Consider the following 25,608-nt stretch of genomic DNA (forward strand, 5'->3'; position numbering starts at 1 on the left):
TTGCATGCTCCTTGAGGTGTGTTTAGTGAATCATCCAGATGTACCGTTGGAAAAGCAAGACGTGTGACATAAACAGAGTTCAACATATTTTATGTTGTACAACATATCACAATCATATTTGATAATAGTTTTCCATGATTTACATTGTCTCTCACACATTATATACTCCTTTTTTTCAGATAATGAATGCATTAATTTAGGAAGTCGGTCCACCATGTATTGTACACTGCTGGGGTGGAAGAGTCTTTTCATTGAGTCACTTCACAATTAATAATAAAAAAAAAAATAATAAAAAAATAAATAATAAAAATACACTGAATAGTAGAAAAAAAAATATGACATTCTTTGCCTATTCCGTAGAATGGGCCCCGGAATGCACTTCATCCTAAGGTCAATGAAGTAAACGTGTGATGCTCACGCAGAGGATGGTTCTGATTGATGGGACGTGACAAATGCTACAATGAAGTCGAACAACTATGGAAGTGGTTGAAAAACTTCCTTGAGCTCATCACCTTTTGAAAGTCCTCCATGAACACTGAGGCAGCGTCTTCTGGAGATAGGATCTGTGCATTAAGACTGGACTAGCCGACACTAAGTGGACAATCTTGTTCCTCTAAAATGCTGACTGAGTTTTTACAGGTTATCTAAACAAAAGTACATTTATAAGAATGTTCAGACCAAATGAGCACAAACTTGAAATTGTGGATTCAGATTAATACCTGTCCCTATTGGTCAACATACAAATCATTTTGATTGAGCTACATGTTTATTCATCATAAACCAAGTTAAAATAATATATTAAACACAGAGTGAATCTGTATACTCACTCTAAAAGCTAAAATTTCTCACTAATAAATATTGTTTTTTGTATTTAGCATTCACTATTTTCTCTCTTCTAAAGGCTTGTCACATGCCCCTGCTAAATTTCTTGGACACATTTAGACAAAAGTCAGAAACCACATTATAAATAATATTATATCAAAATATTATCAATTTGAGAAAAACAAGTTGGCTGTACAAACATCTTATGAGCAACTGAGCACCAATCTTCCTGCACCGTCTGATAGAAGCCTCACATGTGCTCTTGGGGTACCCTGCACCTTTCACTATCTATTTTTCAGTCTGTGGCTTACCCTCCATTGCTCTCGTCACACCATTCCTGATTGACATAGTCACATAACTGTACAGGTCATAAGATCAGCACACATCCAGGGGCAGGTTGGGCTGGGTCACCTGCATTTCTTGTCCTTTAAAATGTTCCTAACAGGGTGTTGTGTTGTGTTGTTTTGCCCCTGGGGCCAAAATTTGCCAGCCCTCCCCTACACAAATCTCTGTGTCACTGTCCACAGTGATTATATGTTTTGCTGCTGGTTGTTCTGATTTTGATAACAAAACAATGCTCTGATTCTAGTCTAACACACCTTAAAAACATAAAGCACACAAATATTATGTGCCACTCAGTAAAACAGGCACTACTCTGCAATTGTGTGACAGATGTTTAGTCTAAGCACAGTAAGAGAAACATATCCTCTATATTTCTCGGAAGGGGGGAGGGGGGGGGAATACTCCATTGGAGTCTGTAGATGGTATTTAAATTTATCTCAGCCAAACAAGCCTTTTCATGACAGAGACTGTCTATACACACACAGCCTACCACTCATGTTAGTAGATTATGCATACAAATACGGAAGGAAATTGATAAAAATAATGCAGTGAAAATAGTCACCATTTAAAAAAAAAAAAAAAAAAAAAAATATATGTAAAAAAAAAGGAGTATATGTTCTTATAAATTAGTGAAATGTTCTTTATTTAGGGGGAAAAAAATAATGTCAGAATATAATGACATAGTAGTGCATCGTCAGAGTTAACTCGCATTATGATGTTACTACTCCTTCTAATGATAGTTCGATTACTAGTTTCACAGTGCAAAACCACAGCACTTGATTGCTTTTCCCATATAATAATATACCTTCATTATTATTATTATTCAGATAGTTAATGGTCACATCATTCTAGCATGGTCAAATAAAATAATGTTACATATTTCAGTGAGAGCTACCTCATATTAAATTAATAAACATATTGGCCTTAGTCAGGATAGATACTAGCATTTAGCACTGGAAAAACAAGCAATAGTAAATAAAGATCTGCATTTTCCCATTGCACACAACGGCAGCTAAGAAAAACATTTTTAAAAAAGTTTAATTATCTGTTTAAAAAAAATCAGGACTATTTGAACAAAAGCTCCCATTGGTTGATATCAATTATTCAATTCAATTCACAAAAAAATTGTTATTTATTCTGATTTTGGTTTTTTTCCTCCCATGATTACGTAAAGACAAGTCAAGTTCACCAAGGTAAAAGAAAATACAAAGGTTCATTTATCTGCAATCTGACATCATACCAATATGGCAGATCCTTCTAAAGGGACCAGAGCAGCCATCTTCTCCTCCTATGGTGGTGTTGTCTAGGTCTTCTCAGGGGCATCAAAAACACAGCTGCTTGTATGAAGCAGGCAAGTGGCAACATTTTGGTGGTAACAAGCTACTATCTATCAATCATTCTAGCCTTAGGAGAGGACCAGCAGTTACAAAATAATTCTGGACCAGGATTAATAAATGTAGTGTTTTCTCCTATTAGTGAATTTTATTTTGGGTGGAATTCTTAATCAGACAATAGTGCCACCACACTCACAGGCTCTGTAAACCAATTCAGCAAAGTCTCTCTTAAGATGTTGTAACAGTCAGTGACAAAAATGTCTGAATTAAATCCCAAAATTATATATTACATTTTCTTTTTTTTTTGCAGGAACTACAAGTTGGGGCAGCGATTTCTGTACAACTAAAAATGATCTGATATAAAACGATGTTAATTAGATACAGCAAGGATGTATCCTACAGAAAATAAAGAAGTAAAGACACAAGAAACCACAATATCACTAGCAATTGCAAAACAAATAAAAACAGCATATTTTTCTACTATTTTCAAATACTGTTTTCAACAATCCATTTGATAGCATTGTCAAAATGTTTATAGCATACCTTTCACACTATTATACAGTCTGCGCTGATCTTAATGAGCCACAAAGTGAAGATGCAGTGCCACTCACACAATTAGGAAACCTTTTCTTAACAACTTACACCTCAAACGTTATGAGAGAGATCTTTCATGATGACGCTTGATAAACCGCTTTCAGTTTAGGTATTTGTTAGTAATTTGGATAATACAATGTATAAATGCATTTGCAATTTCTTAATGGCCCCCAAGTTGTCTGCCTGATGGGCACTTTAGTTCTTTTATAAATAACAATCGTCACAATGTAAATAAATAATAAGTGCAAAATTGCTAATTTAATAAAATTATCCACATACACAACAGCCACACTTTATTTTAACATATGGAGTTGGACAACATACACATCTGTATGCAGCATTTTCACGCAACATTGACCATACATGTAGTATGTACACAACACTTGCTACACACATACATTCATTCACAATCCTCTGCTTGCACCCACAGCATACACAGTGAATCTGCAGTGTCACACTCTGCATTTATTAATAGATAGTAAACAATCGGAAGGGGAAGTACCGAGTACACATTGCATTCACAGAAACAGACACATCCCAAAGAGAATGCACTCGAGTGATGCATTTCATTCAGCCAAGAAGCTCACTTGGAACCAGCCTACACATACACACACACCTATCATACATTGAAAAGAATCATACAAACATCCTGCCTTGACAAGAAACAATGTCTGCAGAAAGACCCACACGCACAGTCATACGCACACCGACTCACAGACAACTACCCTGTCCCCCGTCCCATAAATTGCCCCACTCCCTTGTCCACCCGCAGCTCCTCACTTATCGCTTTGGAGGGTGTTGTTGCTGCTGCTGCCGCTGGGCTCTGGACAGCACCCTTAGGTGCCTAGTGCTCAGGAAGTAGATGCGAGCGATGAAGCGCAGAGGAGCCCGGGGTGGCTGCTGCTGCTGACCGTTGGTGCGCCCCAATGGTGGGACGCAGCCTGGGGACTGGGCAGACGGACCCTGAAAAGGAGACAGCACCTCCGCGGGGATCAATAATGCAGGTGCCATCCCGCATGGCAGAGGAGGCAGACGGAATACAGCAGAGGGCATCTGTGAGGGGGCAGCAGGAGATGGGATTGGTTGAGCACAGGCCTGAGAGGTCTGATCTCTCGGATTGTGGGGCTTTTCCTTGGGGTTGGAAGGCAGTTTCCTTTCAGGGGGCAGTTTGCTGGTTTGGATGGGCAGTTCTCGGGGTCGAATAGGCTGTTTGCCCCCAGGAGCCACATCACGAGGCTTCATTTGAGGATCCCGGTTTGGGGGCATTTTGGTGGATTGAGGGACAGGCAAGGCCTGCTTTGGGGGCAGTTTTCTGGACTGTGGGGGAAGTTCCTGAAGCTTTGAGGCCAGGTTCTGGTCAGAGGGTAGTTTGGTGGGTTGTGGGGGCAATTCCCGGTCGGGAGGCAGTTCCTGGTTTTGGGGGAATGTGTCCTGTTCAAGAGTCTCTCCCAGCAACTCAAGCAGCTTCTCATTCTGGATCCTGCGGATGTGACACTGAGCCCGGAGTAAGTGGTAAGAATCCAGGAAAACAAGGAGAGGGAGGGAGCCCTCGAGGAACAGCTGGGAGAGGGCCTAGTGAAAGTCATAGTACGGTGCACGATCAGAGGAAGAAGTTGAGCCATGTCAGAGTGGTGAAGGTGGGTGTAAAGAAGAAAATGCCAATGTAATGGATGAAATGCAGTAAATAAGCAGAAATTTGAAAAAAAATATAGAAATATGAAGAACATAGAGGGTTATAATGAAATATATGGAAAAGGACAAATTGGAGGGAAAAAAAAAAAAGAAGAGAAAAATTTGCATTAGATGTAGACAATAAACACAACAGAATACAATCTGTATAACAGGTATTTCAGGCAAATGTGTTTTTATTGAGCATTGAGAAGAATAACATTGCATAGTCCATCCACAGGTAACAACAATCTTTGTAGTGTTAAAATTTCCTTTGGGTGTTTTGTAAATATTTGAATACTTGTTTTTATTTCTCATTGGTTCACTTTTTGTAAGAAACTGTGATATCAGAAACAATATGCTTATACATAAGAATCCAATGACCTGTGGACTTGATACCAATTGCCTCAAGAAAGAACTTTGATTAATGTACAAAGGATTTGGTGTATTCCAGTTTATTACCAATTCTGTTAGCAGGATTTGATTTTACATAAAACCATAGAGTTCACCAAACAAAATCTGATTCCAAGTTCAATAGTACAGTTCTGGTCAACATTATTGGTACCCTTGAAATGTTTGTATAACTTGTACAATATTTTCAGAAATAAATGGAAATGTACCAACTTCGTATCATTAGAACATTGTAATATGATGTCCAAAGTTATGAACTCCAAAAAAACTTTCCCTTTCAAATTACATGTAGTAATGTCAAAGATGAAATACAAAATATGACCTGGTCAGTATAAAAGGCTCCCTTCCTTAATATTTGGTTGTACACCCTTTAGCAACAAAGAATGCCTCAAACGTTTCTTGTAGCCATCTATCAGCTGTCATCTGGTAGTTTCCTCTACTCTTCCATTACAATTTGTTGAAGCTCTTGAATGTTTGCAGGATTCCTTTTCCCAATTGCAGATTTCAGCTAACTCCAAAGATTTTCAATTGGATTGAGATTAGAACTCATTGCTAGTCAGTTTAAAACAGTCCATTAATTCCTTTCCAACCATTCTTTTGTGTATTTGGATATTTTGGGTCTTTATCGTGCTGGAGGACCCATGTTCTTCGACCAAATCCTAGTTATCTTACACTGGGTAGCACATATCGCTCAGAAATGCCTTGGTAATACTTTGATTTCATGATTCCTTCAATATGGTCAAGGCCTCCAGTACCAGAGGCAGTAAAGGAGCCCCACAACATTATGGATCCTCCACCATATTCAATTGTGTTGTTCTGCTTAAAAGCTTAATTTTTTCGCTATGAACAAATCACTGGTCTGGATTGCAAAAGAGCTCTGTTTTCGTTTTGTCTGTCCAGAGATCATTTGCCCAGAAGGATTGTGGTTTGTCTAGGTACATTTTGGCGGAGGTCAATCGCTCCTTTTAATGTCTTTTTCCAGCAATGGGGTCCTCCTTGACCTTCGCCCATAAAGCACTTCTTGGTTTAGTGCACCGCGTATGGTACGGTTTGAAACCATCACTCCAGATTGTTCCATGTCAGTCTTCAGCCCTTTGGATGTTTTAAGCGGTGTTTTTCCAACCAGTTCGTACCATCCTTCAAAGACTTCTCTCCCCAAGTAGCAAACTTCTTAATAACATTGCGCACTGTTGAATCTGGGTTACCAAGATCTTTGGAGATGGTATTGTACCCTTTAGAGGTCTTGTGTTTGGTGATAATAGCACTTCTGATGCTCTAAGATAGCTCCTGTCTTCACCATTGTGACCAAGTAAAAGGAAATAAAAAGTGGCCTTTTTAAAGGTTAAAGCTACCATTCATTGGTTAATTGAAGTCATGTGAGCACTAACAATTTAACACAGGTGACAAATTTCTAATTTATCACACTTGAGTCTAATCTGGCTTTTTTTCTCTTCAAATTCAATTGAATTGCTCAGAAGAGTGTCAATAATTGTGCTATGGTAATCTGTCATTTTATTTAGGTTTTCCTACTATTGCCTTTTAAAATTATTATTATTTTATCCTTAGCTGTTCTTTGCCAAACATGAGTGGCTATAGACCAAAGCTGTTTCACTGCATTCCTTTTTTAGGAGATATTGTATATGATGTACTTAACATTCAAGTGTGCCAATAATGTTGACCAGAACGGAATATGTCTGTGCAATGAAGCTATAGGAGAAAACCTATGGATACTCCTTTGGTATACATGCAAAATCTCTATACTTTTGTAATAAATGCTGGCTCATATTACACAATAATATTTTATTGACAGCTCTGGGATCTGAAACATGAGAGCCTTGACAGAAAATGAGATGGGGACCTCAACATTTCAATAACATAATATTTAAAAATAAGTCTGTGTCATTGTAATAAAAATGCAATCAACTAATACTTTTAAGACATAGAAAGTTGTGGATAAAAACATTCAATTGTTTATGTAAAATTTCCTCCTTGTGTTATATAATTAATGAAAGGTAATAAATATATATATATATATATATATATATATATATATATATATATATATATATATATATATATATATATATATATATATATATATATATATATATTTTTTGTTATGACTGCCTAAGTTTTGTATCTGGCAGCAGTACCTATAATCCACCCAAGGTGCTGCTCCTGAACTCTGCAACATGCCTGAAGGAGTTATTCTCCTTGTCTGATGCCTAATTAGAACTGCACCTGTCGCACTGCTTCAAATACCTGCCTCAAGCTGTGCTCTGTGCAGTTCATCCATTTATTCCTGGCTGCTGCTGCCCTGTTCCTGTGTTTGCTCCATTACTTGATCTTCTGTTGTGACACTCAGCTTGATTCCTAGACCCTGCTCATTTGCCTGTTGCCCTGACCTTTGGCTCGACTTCTGGACCTTGCTTATTCGCTTGTGACCTTGATCTCTGCCTGGCTATTTGGATTTTGTTTATCTGATCTCTGCTTGATCCCTGAACTCTGTCTGCTTCCCTGGACAGCCTTGTGCTTTCTGGACTCGGGTAAACTTATATACCTGTTCCTGCCATTTTACTATACAGTCTCTTTTGGAACCTGTTCTTATCTGTGGATTTGAGATATCTTTGTTTATGTATTTACCTGAATAAAGACACTTTGCTTAATACTTCCATTGCTCTTCGTGAATGCACTAGGAATCATAACACACACACATATATATATATATATATATCTGCACTGTTTCTGTTCCTCTGATATTGTTGCAAGTGTTGTAAAACAGAATGCTTCAGGGCATTTAATATTGGTCCTGCAATCTCTGTCAGACCATTTGATATTACCCCAGGAATTTGGATCTGAGCACCTAAATAAGCACTTTCAGACCTAAAGAGGATCCGTGTAGGTTTAGGAGGACTGGACATTATTGCAATGCTAAAAGATACCTTGAACTGGTAAAGTTCACTTTCTGCAAATGGTGCATTTTCCCAATTTAACGTTGACACAGCTGGTTTTTATGCTTTAACCGGAGGTGTCTGCTTATATTGTATTAGTTTTTGTCAGAATTCGTTGTTTTTTTTTGTAGGACTAAAGGCTGTCGGAATGTTCAGGTTCATTAATACAATTATCACCGGGAATTTATGCCCAGCTGGTATTCATACTACAGTCTGACTGCTTCTTTGTGCATTTACGTTTGTTGCTGGCAGTGCCTACATCTTGCAACATATAGATCAGATCATACATTTATTATTGGGGGTTTTATAGCAAGGTCCTGAAGAACATTGTATTTTTCTATGTTTTATGTTTTGAGACTACTCAGATGAGTTATTTTATTATGAAACTGCAGCAGGCTCATATGAGTGATATTTAGGTAAATTTTAAATAAACACTATCATTTTCTATAGTTTTTAGGTTCTCTATAGAGGTTGCAGTCTCTTTCAAAACAGATGCCGATACTAATATTTAAAATGATTTGGTATTTATTAAGTAGAGTTTTTTCCAACAATAATTATCTTACCCAGGGGCTGGCTGGGCTGGGGGGCCTGGTCCCATAGTGGGCTACCTTGTGCTGGGTCACCTGCATTTTTTTCCCCATTAAAATAGGCTGCTGAGTCGAGTCTTGCACCCCGGGGTTAGAATTTGCTGATCTTAACCAGTAACCAGATGAGGGGATGTCCGCTAAATTTGCAGGTACGGAGCAAAATGTCCTCTATTTACTTAGTGTATTAAACACTTACTTTTTGTATTATAAAAAGACACATCTTACGCACCAGGAGTTCTCATGGCCTTAAAAGTGGAAAAATATAATTTCGACTGTCCGTCCCTTCCCCTACATTCACAAAAGGCTGCAAATTCAGTAGCATGGGAGGCGAGCAGGGTCTTGGTGCTGCAGTACACGTGAGATGACATGGCTATAGATTGGATATGTTAGATATTCTGTTTGTCTTATGGTCCAAAAAAAATAAATATTTTTTCATCGGTCATGGAATTCATTATCAATGTGAAATTCCTCGGATATTATAGTAAATATTAGCACAGATGTCTGACATGTCCTTAATGTCAAGTGTACAACGTTTACACACACTTTAATATCCCGGATTTGTAGAGTGCACAAATGGACACATACAGGTGCTATATACAAAGGTCTGCTTTTGGCAAATTTTGATAGTGATACTCGGGAATCATAAAAAAACCACTGACCTCACATTCTGCCTCAGTACTCTGCAGCTCCTCCTGTAGGTGGCTGAGTGCAACATGTGGATTACATTCCTGCAAGAGGCACTCTGGAAAAGACCAAAAAAACTATTTGTTTTCTCTTAATATCCGGCATCTGGGTCATCATACTGGATCCAATGACTCATTCCCATTGATTATGTCCGAGTCACTGAGTATGGTGCAAGGAAATCAAAGGAAGATAAAGGAATGCAATACAACACTAGGACCAAGCCAATATGCTCTATTTTTCCAGAAACAATGCACAATGACATTCAATAAATATTAAAGGAACTTCTATACATCACCGACGTAATGTCAAAGGCATTGTATGGGAACATCTATGATTTTATGTAGCTGCAGTGCCCATGATAGATAGAGACACACACACACACACATATGTGTCAAAGAGTGCTGATAGACAGTGGTGTGCCATACGCCACTTTTTTGATTGAATATCAAATTACATTCATGTATATTATCCATACCACCACTTTTAAAACTCCACTTTGACCACTGTGTGTGTGTGTAATATATATATCTATATATATATCATTGAATAATTTTTTGCTTCATACACCATCATCATTATAATAGTAATGGCACCAACAAATAAACGTTCATGTTATGCCACACAATAATGCCCCCAGTTCATGCCATCCCTCATTGTCTTTCCTCCGCCCAGACTCCCATCCCACCATGACCTCTCTATTGTCGTCAACAACACCACCTTCTCCTCTGTCACCCAACTTCGCTGCCTGGGTGTCACCCTCGACTCCTCTCTCTCTTTTGCCCCCCACATTCATTCTCTTGCCCAAGCCTGTCGCTTCTAACTACGCAACATCGCCCGCATCCGTCCTTTTCTCTCTCAGGATGCCACCAAAACTGTCATCCACGCACTCATCATCTCCTGTCTCAATTATTGTAACCTCCTCCTCACTGGCCTCCCCCACTCCCGTCTCTCCCCCCTCAGCTCTATACTCAATGCGGCCGCAAGACTCATCTTCCTCTCACGCCACTCCTCCTCTGCCTCCCCTCTCTGCCTTGCCTTACACTGGCTCCTCTTCCCCTACAGAATCCTTTTCAAACTCCTCACCACCACTTATAAGGGGCAGTAGAGCTTGAGAGAGCCTTGTATCTCTAACCTTCTCTCCATTCACACTCCTGCCCGCTCCCTGCGCTCGGCCAACGACCGCCGCCTCTCCTCACCTCTTCCCACTCCAGAATCCAAGACTTTTCCCGTGCAGCCCCCCTTCTCTGAAACGACCTCTCTCGTTCCATCCGTCTCTCTCCTACTCTGTGCTCCTTCAAACGTGCACTCAAAACTCACCTCTTCCTCAAAGCCTACCAACCATCTACTTAACCCCCATCTCCTCCCTTTAGCTCGTCCTCCCTTCTCTCCTCTTGCCTCAACTGGCTCCTCTTGTGCCTGGTCTGTTTACCCTCCCTTATGATGTAAGCTCGTATGAGCCGGGCCCCCTCTCCTCCTGTCTCCATACCTGTTTTTCCGCTCCATCTTTACTGCATATGACTAGCCAAAGTTTCTGAAGTATTGGTACTTTTTGTTCATTGATCTGTATGGTTTCACTCTGTATAGTCTACTGTTAGTACTGTGTGCGGCGCTGCGGATACCTTGTGGCGCCTAACAAATAAATGATAATCCCTCACAGTTGTGCCCCCAGTTCATGCCATCCCTCATACTTACCTTAGATGCTGATCTTCCATTACATAGGAGTTGTTTCACTACAGATGACCAAACAGAGCGGCTGCGCATGCACAGCGGCTCCGTTTAGGCCATCATCAGCTGCTTTAGTGAGGCAGCTGCAGAGTTCCGGCGTGACGGACAGAAGTGGTCAGCGTGCCAGACCGGGGGTTGCCGACCCCTGGTGTATATCCTAATAAACTATGATACATGAGTGGTACGAGTGCTTGTACACACAACTGTGAAAGATATCCTTATCTTTATCACTACCTAGCAACCCAAGTCATCAAATATAGCAATATCTCTTTCACTACAGTGTCCATTTTAGAATGTATCTCATCTATGCCAGAGAGTGACAACGAAAGCATATAAGCAAGGGTAATGTACACGTGTTCCTCTTTCTAAATGACCTCAGACAGATTATACTTCCCATAATATGCCCACCATCATGACTCACTCCAGTCTCTTGTGCGACCGCTTAGCGCCCTCTCTCTGCAGGTAGAGGGTTTAGCAAATGCAACTTTGAGATGAAAGAGAAGTTGGTTCCTTCTATTGTACACAGCCCAAAATCCTGCTGACTCAGTATACCTCATTGTAAGCCCGCTACCGATGACCACCCAACAAAAACTGATCATTAACCATTTTAGAAATACAAATGATTTTATATTTTGAATACCCACTACAATAAAACCTAACGAATCTGAGGCCTGATTCATTAAGGATCTTAACTTGAGAAACTTCTTATTTCAGTCTCCTGGACAAAACCATGTTACAATGCAAGGGGTGCAAATTAGTTTTCTGTTCTGCACATAAGTTAAATACTGACTGTTTTTTCATGTAGCACACAAATATCAACTTTAAATTTCAGTGTACAAATAAGCTATCAAGTATTTGTGTGCTACATGAAAAAACAGTCAGTATTTAACTTATGTGCAAAAAAGAAAACAAATTTGCACCCCTTGCATTGTAACATGGTTTTGTCCAGGAGACTGAAATAAGAAGTTTCTCAAATTAAGATCCTTAATGAATCAGGCTCGTGGTGTACAAAATAAAAACATATACCGAGGACAGTAGCTAGGGTACAGAACAAGAAAAGTTCTACTGTACAGTCAGTCATCGGCTACTAGTCTTTGAATATGTCAGAAGGTTTGAATTGTGTAACAGGTTGAGCAGATGAGACAGTAATGGGTCCGTGTGAGGTGCTCTTGCCCCTAGACACCCCAAGCAGTAGACAGGATTATTTCTGCTCAACACAGGTAATGTTAGATAGTCTATATTGATAGTTTATCACAAAGAACACCAATACTACTTACAAGTCCCTTTATAAAGAAATACTACACTTTAATTTAAATCCAAATGTACCGGTATATTCTTATATTGTATATGAAATTCTGAATTCTCAACTTACTTTGAATTTATTTACTATCACAAAGTCAAACCCTCCAGCCCACAGACTCAGTCTTACATTTATCATGCCTAGGTCTGAGCACACATTCTACAAACATCTACAGTTGTACAATGCATGGAAAATTGCCCCTTATTTCCAGACACAATACCATATTTTAAAGTTTTGGAAATGTCCCAAGTAAATAAAGTCCCTAGTACAAGCACAATTCTGTTCTTATTTTGTATGTTAAATGCAATGCTTCCTATTTATGAAGCTAAACAATGACATTATAATGAAGTTTAGGCAATATGTCATAATGGTGATTGTAGTGAAGCAAAGCCAACCTAGGCAGTATCATGTGCAATGTGCTCAAATGGACCTGCCCAGCAGCACAGCACCCCTGTAACGGATTATAAAATTTTGGCCACTATGCAAGGTCATTATATTTATCCCAATTAACATATCCCTTAAAACATATCCAGACATATTTTCAGGATGGGTACGGATAACAAAAAATAATTTGATGGATGCATACGGCCAGGGCCGTAAATAGGGCTGTGCGACAGGGGGCGACCGCCCAGGGCACAACGCTGAAGGGGGGCGCAATTTAGGAATATTTTAGGCTCATTTGGTTAAAACTGAGGGCTAAGGGGCGGCATTTGCCTTTCTCGCCCCAGGCACTAAAATTCTAAGTTACGGCTCTGCATATGGCCAAGGAGAACTACAGTTATAAAATCCTAATTTAGACTGCAAATTGCCCTAAAGTGGTCTTAGAAACTTAAACTCTTTCTCCTATATCAAATGGCATCTGGATTATGTCCATGTTAACTGGACTAATGTGGTTTGTGTCTAAGGATTCCCGTAACTATCCAAATGCAAAAACATTGATGCTCTACTAGCTCATTGGAAAAAACTCTCCACTCTAGTTACACAAAATACCAATAACATTCCCCCTAGTTCACTATATAATACACAGCAAACTATTCACCAAAGTTATACCGAACACCAATATCACCCCCATAATTCACCAGAATACACCACACTATTCCCCCTATTTACACTAAACACCAAAACTACTACACCTAGTTCACTAAAATACACAGCAAACTATTTAAAATTACACAACACCAAGACCACCCCATCTAGTCCACTATAATACACAGCAGACTCATCACCCAAGTTATACTAAACATTGAGACCACACCACCTAGCTTACCAGGACACACACCAAGCTCTTAACCCAAGTTACATAATATAAAATCCTCGGTTGCAACAAAATACACAGCAAACAGCTCACCCAAAGTTAATTTTATCTCTTGACAAAAGTATTCTTGGGTTGGAAGGAAAAGCTTTAGACATTACAGATCAGTACCGCACAGTCCTAAATGTCATTTAGAAACAAAGATGAAGAAAGTCAGTCAACTTCGTTTTTGGAGTGCCCAGTCCATGACATATGAAAAACGTGCATGATACACTTAAGTAGCATAAAATGTGTATGTGTAAATAATATAAATATAAACATGAATGAAAATACACAAAGATAAAAAAAAAAATCATAGGAAGAATTGCACATAGTTCCACTGTTTATTTATACGCAGCCGTTTTCAGTTGAATTGAGCAAATAAAAATCGTTATAGTGCATAACTAATTTAACAAACAAACAAATACGGAACAATTTCAATAAAAATATTTAAGTAGCTGAATAACCATGCTAAAATTAGATATCCAGTATGGTCAAATCATGGCTATCCAGACAGGAGTAATATCTGTGGACTGTCTAGGAAAAAGGCTGCATATGCAACAGGTCGACTAATCTGCAGCTGTAAATCCTTTTATCCTTGCACATTTACCATATAAAACAGTTACCACATAAATATGTAAAAACAAAATAAAAATAAACTATTTTAGACTGATTTACAAAGATATTTTAATCACTAAACAGTGTGCATATTCCCGTATGTAGAAATTACAAGGTTTAAATACTAACTTAGTCAAAATTTGAAAAATAATTTTGGGTGGAACTAGGTGACCTAAAAAATAAATAAAAAGTATTTCCTTAATGGCACTTAGAGTAATTTAACTGGCCCCTGATGCATTCAACATTATAAGCAGGAAACGCTCTGTCCTGTTTGGGTTGTCAAAGCTCTTTTCCTGTAATTTTCCTATTCATACAAATGAGGGGGGAGGGGCTTTGACAACTCCAAACAAGATCAGTAATAGGAGGAAAAACAAAGGATCTACATGCTTGGACCATTTGACTAGTGTTAAGAAATGGACAAGAGCCAGGACTCCCAGGCACACACACACACACACATATATATAATATATATATATATATATATATATATATATATATATATATATATATATATATATATGTAGAGAGAGAGAGAGAGAGAGAGCACATCACTCACGGATTTTTCGTAGTTTCCCGCGACACGAAGCACAGGTCTCGCGCAACAGCTGGTACTTAATTGCCAGGTTGGCTTTTCCAGTCTCCAAACGTGGACGAAGGGACAAGTTCTTCTGAGCAAGCTCAAAGTTAGAAGCCAAAGACGTTTTTCTCTCCTCTTGAAGCGACTGCACCTGTGGGAAAGGTAACAAGGAAATGGAAGGTGGTACAGAAGTAGTTAACAAGAAAAGGGAACTTGAAGATAAAAATGGGTGGAGGACAGTAAATGACATATGAGAATGTGACTTAGACCGTAGATCAGTGTTTCTCAAATACTGTCCACAGGACCCACTAACAGTGCAGGATTGCCAGGTGACCAGTGAAATAATTATACCACCTGCTACACTGTGTCAGTCAGTAATTAATACACCTGTGCTCCAGCAAGGAGATATGGAAAACATGTACTGCTAGGGGGTCCTGAGGACTGGAGTTGAGAAACACTGATATAGATAAATAGAGGCCTAATGAAGAAAGACTTTTTATAATCCCAATGGCATACCAAGGGCTCTTGACTCCTGGGTCAGTACCCAGAACACATGTAACCATGCCACTAAAGCATAATTATAATGTAAATTTATACTCCACTGGAATATCACAGCCGATGTCAGACAATTGGCCCGATATCACAGCATGTGTGTCTTCAAAATTACCAGAAAGACATATAATTATCTACATGAATCCAGTTACCTGGCTTGACAGATAATGCGGTCAGAGGCGAGTGCTATCAGCCTGTGTGTACAGTTATCTTTGAACAGCTCCAGCAGGCCACAATGAAGCCAGAAGTGACCCACCAGTTGGGGTGCCAGCTGAACAGACAGATATTGCCAGATCCGGCATGCCATTATTCTATCTTTGCCATCTTACTGGAGTACACCCAGTAATAAACTAATTATTAATGTATTAATATTGTTTTAAACAAATTCTAAAATTACCTATGCGTTATATTTTGCAATAGTATGCTTAAACTCTAGGCAACAGTAGAGCAATTCAAAGGAAATACATTATTGATGAAAAGTGAACCATGGGATGTTAACCTGTTCTACAGACAGGATCTGGATTCCAGAGTACTAAATAGTTGTAGTGGCAATCAAGACTTGCACACAATGGGGGGTATTCAATTGTTGCTTTTAACGCGCTAAAACAAAAAAAAACGAGCGCTCTAAAAATATTAGCATTAATATACAGTAATTACTCGCTAAATTTCTCTCCCTGAGCTGCGAGATGAAATTCAGCGAGTAAACTACCGTATTAACGGTATTTACGCGCATATTACCGTATAAACGGTAATGTTTTTCGAGCGCTCGGTTTTTTTTGTTTTAGCGCGTTAAAAGCAACAATTGAATACCCCCCAATAAGTTACTGCTTGTATTGTCCTGTCAGTATTATACTACTTTAATGTTGTGGCAATTCATTACAGCTATGTCATTTCTAGGAAGTAATTTCAAGAGGTTACATAGTTACATTAAGTGGACCATTCTGTACAATGTATATACTTCTCATAAGCCTATATTGTTTCTTCCTTTCATAATAACTACTGTCATGATGTGTATTAACTATAGACATTGGCTGAAAAAAAAATATTAACCCCCTTAGGCCTTTTTTCCCCATTTTATTGTCTAAAATCATAGAATAAAATGAAATATATTCTGGATGTCTTACCACTAGTTCACACAAAATACTCTGTAATGTCAAATACCAAAAAAAAACACGAATGTTTTTCTTAATTACAAATAAAAAACAGCCAGTTACTATGACAAACGTATTCAACCTTTTTGCAAAAATACACCTAAATAAACCCAGTTATCTTCAGAGGTCACATGATGAATTAATTGGAAACCACTTGTGTACAGTAAAAGTGCTTCAAATAATTAAAAAAATAAATACACCTAAGGTCAGTGCGTTTCCCAACCACAGCTTCATCATAAAGAGCAAAGAATATTTAATGCCAACCAGAGAAAAGGTTATTGAAAAACACAAATCAGGGGGAAGAGCATATGGTTGTAAAGCCTTTTAATACCCTTGGAGCCCAATCAAGCCCATCATAAATAAATTTAAAGAATATAGCGCAAATGTGAATACCTGGAAGACTGTCCTCCAAAATAGAGCATCAGTGCATGTTGACCACTTCTAATGCAAACCACAAGGAGTCCTATGGCAACTGTGACAGTGTTTATCTTCCAAGGGAGAATGGGGGGCGGGGGGATATGTACATGCAACAACAGCCCTGGCACTTCTCAGAGCAGCTCTTTAGGGGATACTGGCTACAAGAAAATCACTGATGTAGAAGACTTGCATGGAATCTTGCCTAGAATTTGCCAGCAAACATGTGGGAGATTCTATGGTGTTATAAGAACAAGAACTTTTTGACCTCAAAGATAAGCACGGTGTTTGGAGCATCAAGAACACTATCCCTACTGTGGAGCATGGTGGCAGGACCATAATGCTACAAGGGAGTTTCTTTGCTTCAGGGAATGGAAAACTTGGCAACGCAGAAGGCGATATGGATGGAGCAAGATAGATAAATCTTGGAGGAAAACCTGCAGCTGTCTGTAAGAGACCTAGGACAATGACCCAAAGCATACAGCAAAGGCCACAACAGAGAGGTTTAAATACAAAAAAATAAAAAACTACCTCCTTGACTCACCAATATCAGCTTAGCCCAAATATCAGAAAATGTGTGGAATAACAAAACTCACTGAATTTTAGCCAAGTAGATCAACAAATGTAATTGCACCTAGACATGCTTCTACCAAGTATTAAAAGACAGGGGGTGAATAGTTGTGCAATCAAGTGGCCTATTTATAAAGCCCTAAACCATGTGGACAATGCTTTTAACGCATGCTTTTTTTATTTTTATTTGACATTACAGACCTTTTAGGGGGAGATTCAATTGCCCACAATGTCCGACTGAGCACATTGCCAGCAATTATGATGGGATTCTCTGCTCATTCCCTCGCACCTCTCTATGGGGTACACAGGATAATAAGCGGAGATTCCAGCCATAACATCAGCGCAAGGTGTCTCCGGAGAGAGCTTGCGCCAAACTGAATCTTCCCCTTAGTGTTGTTAAGTGGGAAGAATTCCCATATAAATCAATTTTGCTCCCGTGATTATTTAGCACCAACAAGTAACACATCACTTTACCGAGAAAGTTTATTCATTAACACCAGTCCCTGTAACAATGGATCTTACCATCATACAAACACCTACCAGTATGTTTAGGGACTATGAAAGAAAACCCATGTGACCAGAGGCTGAACTTACAAACGCAACACAGATATTGCCCTGGTCGGAATAGAACGCATGGTCCCTCCTGTAGGACAGCAATGCTAACCATAATGCTGCATGACATAAAAAAAATAAAAAATGTGAAAAAATACTAATGCGGACGATTACTTTTTATAGCCAGTGTAGATCAACTCTGACCCTCTAATTTTCTACAGAGCTACCAATAGCCATGAAAATACTACATGTGAAAGTCCAGGCTAATAAAGAGATTATCTCTTTTGGTAAAACCTACACCCTGCAATCTCAATCATTATGTACACTGTTGATGGCAATAGCCTGGGCTCTTGTCTCATTGATAGGTTAGTACAGTATAAATGTGCAGAAGAGTTGTTGAACGTCAAATTGAAACTTTGCTTTTCACCCATAAGGAAATATAATACAACTTCAAGTGGAAAGATTAGTTCTGCCTCAATGTCAAGATATGCATCCTATCTACCAAGTAGTGTTTGCAGAGATTCTGCAACAGACAGACAAATAGTATGTTGATGTATTAAAGCAAAAGAAGGAGTATACAATCAGTAAGTGAAGCAATGGTAGGCATACAGATGAAATTGTGAAAATAAAACACCCATTGCAAGAGACAAAGCAAGAGACAAAAAAACAATAACAAAAGACAATGGGAAAAAAAGTGTTACAGAATCGGGAGTCAAGCAGGTAAACAAGCATATAACACGCACATAGGACTCAATAGGATGAGAAGGAACATGAATGGCTATAATGAGGAAGAGAGAAAAGGGAACAAAGGAAAGATGTAAGGGGAGGAAGACGTAAAGAATAGACAAAAAAAAAAAAAAAAAAAAGACAGACTGAGGGATCAGCTCACCGATACAAAAGCATGTCAACACCAGTAGGCCTGTAATATCATAACAAAACACTGGTGGCAAAATGAATTGCAATATATATATATATATATATATATATATATATATATATATAAAGATATGCGTGTTGTATATGAAAAGTGTGATTCACAAGTAATTTGAGCATAGCTCATAATTTCTGCACAGATTAGGAAGCCAGGATGGATACATGCATCACAAAGAAGGCTACAGGTTCTGTGTACATCATAAAGCTGTACTGTAGTTACAGGCTGTGTGTGTAAGCATAAGAATATGTGGGTGGTACAGGCCTAGTCTGTGGTTGCTACTATCTCTGCCCATACATATAAACATGTACTGTTGTTATAGGCTGTGTGTACATCACAGATAAGTCTCAGCTTGGCGAAGACACTGATACAATACGCTAGAAGCTTAGAGCTTTGTGTAAACACACAGCGAGGGAATGGATGTAGAAGCATCAGGGTAGATGACACAGAGCCTGTTTGCTAGGAGTGTGTGTCTGTGATGCTGCAAGGACCCTGCAAGAAAACAAGGTGTGGATAGTCCCTCATCTTGAGGATATGCCAGTGATATAGGCCTTGGAAATAAAACTGAATAGTACATGCATAGCACACACTCAAAATAAACTCAATCTGTCTAGACACTATCTTCATATCTAGACTGAGGCATCTGTGGCTGGCAATGTCTCTGTTTATTTACAAACAAGTCAAATAGCTGTCCAGATGTTTGTGTATAAAATAAAATGGCATGCACAATAAAATTAAAGTCAGCCAGTGATACAGACTATGCACTTCATAACAATGAAAATGCAGTGATTGCAGGTAATAATTTCTCTATGTAAAAACACAAGGGCCTGTAACAAGCACTTGACTCTAGGTGTACACCATAAAGGTCTGGACATTCCTTCTTTACAGTGCAATTTACCCAATTAAAGTCTGTGTCATTTCTTCAGAGAATGTCTTATAGGTGATGCCAGCTCCTTATATATGAGGAGAAAACCTATATATATGGTAGCAGCTCCGTTGTTTTACACCGAGATGATGTAAAAGCCACAAAGGCTCCATTGAAACACCAGGAAGATGTCTAGATGACACAGGCTGCATGAATACATACTGTTGAGTGTATAGGTGATGTAGGCACCTTGCATATAGCCCAGCTTTGTATAGGGTCGGTGTGTATTTATTATAGGGTTGGGGTGTACGACGGTTCCAGGCTCAACAGGCAGGGTCTGCAGCTGCTCCATGTCTCAGGTGATGTATGAACATAGCAGCACACACAGAGACACATATAGACACATAAACAGCTGTCTGCACACAACAGCCCTAGTACCTGCTCGCTCAGGCGGACGATGCGCTGCAGTTTTCCCTCGTCCTGCAGGAGCTGCCGGAGTTGCTCGGTGCTGAGCACCCCGAATCGGTCCGATGGGCTGGAGCCGCCGCCGCTGCCGGCCTCCGGGGAAGGATCAGTACGGGCGGCGGGCTTCGAGCTGCCAGGCTCCGAGGACAGGTGGGGGCGTGTGGCCCCCGGCTTTGCGCTTTCGTGCTCCGGGGACGGATGGGAGCGGCTCCCCGGGTTCATGCTGCCGGGCTCCGGGTCCACTCTCAATCCCGCGGTCCCCGCAGTCTGCAGCGGGGGGTGCAATACCCGGAGCGACCACCAGAGGGCGCCAGGAGCCTTCTCTATGTGTCCAGCTCGCAGTGTAATAGCTGCCGCCTGGAGCTGTGTCTGCCTATACACAGAGCTAAATATATACCATCATTGCACATAAATAAATATATATACCTTCCTATATGCTATATATTAATTATTATAGTGTTTTTGGCCACACTGACATGTAGCAGCTAACCAGTAGATAGAGACATCCTACATAGCAGCTACCTCTGTTGGTAACTTTTATCAGAAAGGAATACCCAAGAAGGGATAAGGAATACATTTATTTTTCAAAGAAATTAGGAGCATTTGGTTTATTTTATAGGACATGTTGGATTACCATAGAACGGGATAGTGTTATGTATGTTTTGCATCCAACACCACACAATATTTAATTTTTAATTTTTATTGAAAACTACTCATTAGAAATAACTTTACATTACAAAAATATTTCAGTTCAATATTACTCATCTAAAACTTAAATTACATGTATTTTTAAGAAACAGAGGTTGGTGAAAAATGTTTCCAATAATCTTTAAAATCAAATAAAATCACCTGGTGTCAAAAAGAAGAGAGATGTAAGCAGTATGGTGAACTAAGTGTATGTAGGTCAATTGTGTAATATATTATAATTATACAGTTGCCTGACTATGGGGTGGGGGAATCTATGGACACCTTTCTGTTGAATAGTTGGGAGTGATAAACACCTTTGTGTTGAATAGAGGAGTGATAAAATTGCAGCACCCTCAGGACAGAGAAAAAAAATTGAGTAGAGCTAAGTAGTGTGTGTGACCTCAGACACAATACCATATTATCGGCAATGCCCTAAACATTTTAAGCCAGCAGCAACCACCATTATACCCAACGTGCCCATATTATACCATAAGTCACCACCATTATAAAAGCTGTGGCCCAAAACATTACAGTTCCAGTGCTCACCATTTATCAGCAGTGATCCCACACATCATACTAGCAGTGTGCACAATTGCATCAGCGACTGTTATACCAAGCGTGCCCATCGTGTTAGCTGTGCCCACCATTCTATCAGAAGTCCCCCATTATTCTACCAGTAGTGCCCATCATTAGACTTATAGTACCCAATATTAAACCAGTAGTACCTACCACCAACAGTGACCCAAAATTATTCCAGTAGTGCCCACCACCAGTGACCCATCACTATTATAATAGAGCCCATCAACACCACTATACCTGATGGCGCCAAGGCTCAGACACACAATCTTTGTTGTACTTTCCAGCAGAAGGAAAAGATTAGTGAAAAAAGCAGTTTGCCAGATGCATGGACAGGCTGGGCTGGGAGGTATCTGCCCTCTGGACCACTCCCATAGTGGCTACCTTAGGCTGGGTCACTGGACCACCTGCATTTTTTGTTCCTAAAATTTGCCAGCCCTCCCCTGGCCAGATGTGAAGTGTAAACAACACCTGTCATGCTCCTGTTCTTCAATAGAAGAAGCTCTCATGGTAGGAATTTAGAGGTAGGTATCAGTCAATATACAATGTCTAACCATTTGGCCATCTGAAGCAGCAGTTGACATTGTACCTTCTCATCCTTTATACAAATACCATAAAATGTTTCTATGAGTCTAACTGCAATATATGTGTTAAAATGCTTTATGTTAAACACAGTTCATAATCCAAACTACTCTCCTTGTGTTTTAAGCTAAAACAGCATTTTGAATCTCAAATGTACCCTCCTTGTGTTCCTGTGGTGACGGTTTATGTCAGCCACTGCAAAAGACAGCACTCCCCGGCATGCCGAAGTCAGGGAACATTGTGGAGTATGAGTGGGACTCGTAGCTGGGTCTCACAAATTAAGACTTGACAGTTAAGCCAGCAAGAGGGTTTACAGCTTAGCCAGCAATAGAATTGAGCTGGGACAAGAGAAGGCAGGTGAAACAGTTGCAGGCGCAGGTGAGAAAGAGGTGTCTGAGAGTTATAACAAGAAGGAGACTGCTCGGTATTGGGGAAAGAGAGAGGACAAGATACTGCAGGCATACTTAATACCAATGGGTGTGGGGAAACCCAATAAAGAGAAAGGGGCTTATTTAAGATTTTTCCCCCATTAAGTGTCATCTGTCATCACAATGTCTTTTCGGGGAAATTTACTACAGACGTCATGTTGGCACTGCGCAGCTGATTGTAGGCTGTCCCAGGGATGACTTTTTTCTAGTGAAGACTCTGGGATAAACAGCACAAGCATCCTGCAATGCTCTCCACATAAGACTGAATGGCGTAAGTCATCAGGGTCAAGCTCCTAAAAGCTAAACTTTTTTCTCCAATAACTCCTGCATTTGGCTGTTCTTAAACTACTATTTCACTTAAAAATGCCTCAACCATGCGGAAACAGCCAACCATGCGGAAACAGCCATTTTCACATGTTTTAGGGCTTCATAATTAGGCCCCAAAGGGAGGAATCTTCAAAGAAGAGGGAGCCTTTCCTTTGAATGCTGGTAGGTGTGGAGTCAGAGATCCTGAGACACCTGAGCAAGAGTCTAGTTGTCAGAGGACAGTGAGGTTCTCAGGAAAGGAATCAGTCTATCAGCAGAGGCCCAATGAGGAAAAGACGCTTGTGTTACAGATGCCCCATGTGGAAGCTTTATTAGCCAACTTAACTGTGAGTGAAATCAGCTTTAAGTGCGGAAGACAATTTACAATGCCCAGTACCCCTTCAGAGACTGAGCTGATTAGTGATCACAGCAATCCAATCCCAAAAAGGGATCTATTAGAGTGGACTTTCCAAAAAGCATACACTTGTTGCAATTACGTCATACTAAACCAGTAAGCCTTGCTCTAGGTGTTTGGAGCCATCAGTATTGATTATAACCACTTAACCCGTTTCTTCGCAGACTATACTTATAAAGTAGCAACGCCATAGTTTAAGTAAACCCGGGTTACCACCTAAATCAAACGTGCGCCAATGAGGCTTTATAACAATTGAATAGTAATAAACTCGGTAATTTCTATGTAGTTATTGCTATGATGTGTCTAAATTGTCTCACCATTATCAGACTTTGAGCCAGTAGTCCTGTTTTGTTTGTTTTTTTAACAAAAAATATTGTTACAACTGTAAATTGATGTATATTGCTATGTCACCCTGTACATTTTAATTATTTTTATTGTGTGTGTGTGTGTGTGTATATAAAATATATAATTCATTGCATTTAGTGGTAAATAATTGTTGCTGTCATCCTGTTGCTAATGTTTTATCAACTTTGATTTGCTGTTACCACTTTTGGTCAGATTCTCCTGTCACATAATAAAAACTCAGTGGTGGTATTTGCAGCCTATTTACGTGTGTGACATTCAGGTCTGTGTATGTACAAAGGGGCTTCCAGGTTGCACCCTGGTGGTCTACTTCCACAACCCCACAGAACTAGCGAAGAAGCCTTGGGTGGAGGCATTGCTGTTATAGAACAGTGAGTGAGAAACACACACACACCGGTCTCATCAACTTGTAACACTGCTCTTGGAGTGAGGGGAAGAGGGTGTTACGCTAACAAACAACTTCTATTGGGGTGAAGACATTTTGGGATTTGTATTTACATGTAAGCCATCTACAGCCCTCTATCAACACAGTAAATGTTAGAGTTCATCAGAAAAAACTGAACAAGAATGGCTTTCAGGAAGGCTGGTCATAGGAGAGCCCATTCTCCCAAACCAAATTGCAGCACACTTTAGGTTTGCAGAGTTGCATATGAACGAAACACAAGACTTCTTGCATAATGTCTTCTGAGCGTTTGATTTTAATGTAAAACACTATGTTTGGTGAAAGCCAAATGCAAAGTATCACTACAAGAACCACACACCAACCATGATTGTTGAGGGTTGGTGATTTGACAACATGGGCAAAATTGGCCAAAGAGCAGGGGTTGTCCAGAAATGCAGGGGCGCACGCAGGGGGGTCTCTGGTTCTCCAGAAACCCCTCCCCTCCGCGAACGAACGGGCACTAAACATTGCCCCTACACAGCAGCACTGTACTGTACAGCAGCCGTGGCGCTGTCACAGAAGCGTCCGCGGCAGTGCTGTATTGTACTACAATACAGCACTGCCACGGAGGCTTCTTTGACAGCGCCACGGCTGCGGTACAGTACAGCATCGCCAAAATGGAGCTGCTTCGCATGCGCGGCCGCTCTCTCTCTCTTTATATATTCTTTTTGGGGGGGGGGAGGAAACCCCCCTTAAAAATCCTGCGTTTGCCCCTGATATGGACAGCAGCTTTAAACAGATGCATAACACTAGTAAACACATGTATATAATGCCACTCTTGTTATTTGCTACTGCAAGTATTTTGTGCTTGTACTATAGTAAAGTTTCCGTAATTATCTCTTCGAAGTAGGCCCAGTAGGCTTTGCTTTAGAAATTGCAATTTTGTGGTCATGCCATTAAGTAAAACTAATTTGGTAGAAACTTGAAGAAATGCTAAACATATTACTAGAAGCTGAACTTAATTTAACTACATTAAATAGATTAATACATTTTCCTATCACTACTTTAACAAGTAAGAAAACAAATTAATATATTTTGTATGTATAATATACAGAATGCATACGGCAGTGTGCTTGGAAAAATAATTGCTTTTTTAAGTTGATGCTGAATACATTTTGCATTTTTTCTATTTTAATTATTGAATTTTTCAGGTTTAACAGAACTTAACAGAAATCAGGAAAAAACAAACTAACTCCCCAGGCTGTTCCAGCAAAGCTCATAAACACTGTCAGCAACAGCAAGAGTGTCATACTGACAACATGTACCACACAAGATATTGTAGCATATTTCTCATTCATTTAAACTGGGGATGTCATCCAGAATGTTTAGTCTTATTTCCCTGCAATGCCATCATCCCAGGCCAAATAAAAGGTTAGATTGCTCAATGAAGTCACAGTATGGGCTC

The 25,608-nt window shown here is 39.7% G+C and overlaps 1 protein-coding gene across 1 annotated transcript; it reads right to left on the bottom strand.

Annotated features, from left to right (window-relative positions):
* Positions 1-1,778: 1,778 nt before the first annotated feature.
* On the bottom strand, positions 1,779-20,738 carry VPS37D (VPS37D subunit of ESCRT-I). Its single transcript, XM_075196641.1, has 4 exons — positions 20,378-20,738; positions 14,884-15,055; positions 9,369-9,451; positions 1,779-4,664 (listed from the first exon to the last, which is right to left on the bottom strand). The coding sequence occupies exons 1-4, from the start codon at positions 20,624-20,626 to the stop codon at positions 3,873-3,875; spliced, it is 1,296 nt and encodes a 431-aa protein (XP_075052742.1). The 5' UTR covers positions 20,627-20,738; the 3' UTR covers positions 1,779-3,872.
* Positions 20,739-25,608: the final 4,870 nt, after the last annotated feature.

The sequence above is a fragment of the Mixophyes fleayi genome, chromosome 2 (genome assembly GCF_038048845.1).
Source record: "Mixophyes fleayi isolate aMixFle1 chromosome 2, aMixFle1.hap1, whole genome shotgun sequence".
Taxonomy (NCBI): Eukaryota; Metazoa; Chordata; class Amphibia; order Anura; family Limnodynastidae; genus Mixophyes; species Mixophyes fleayi.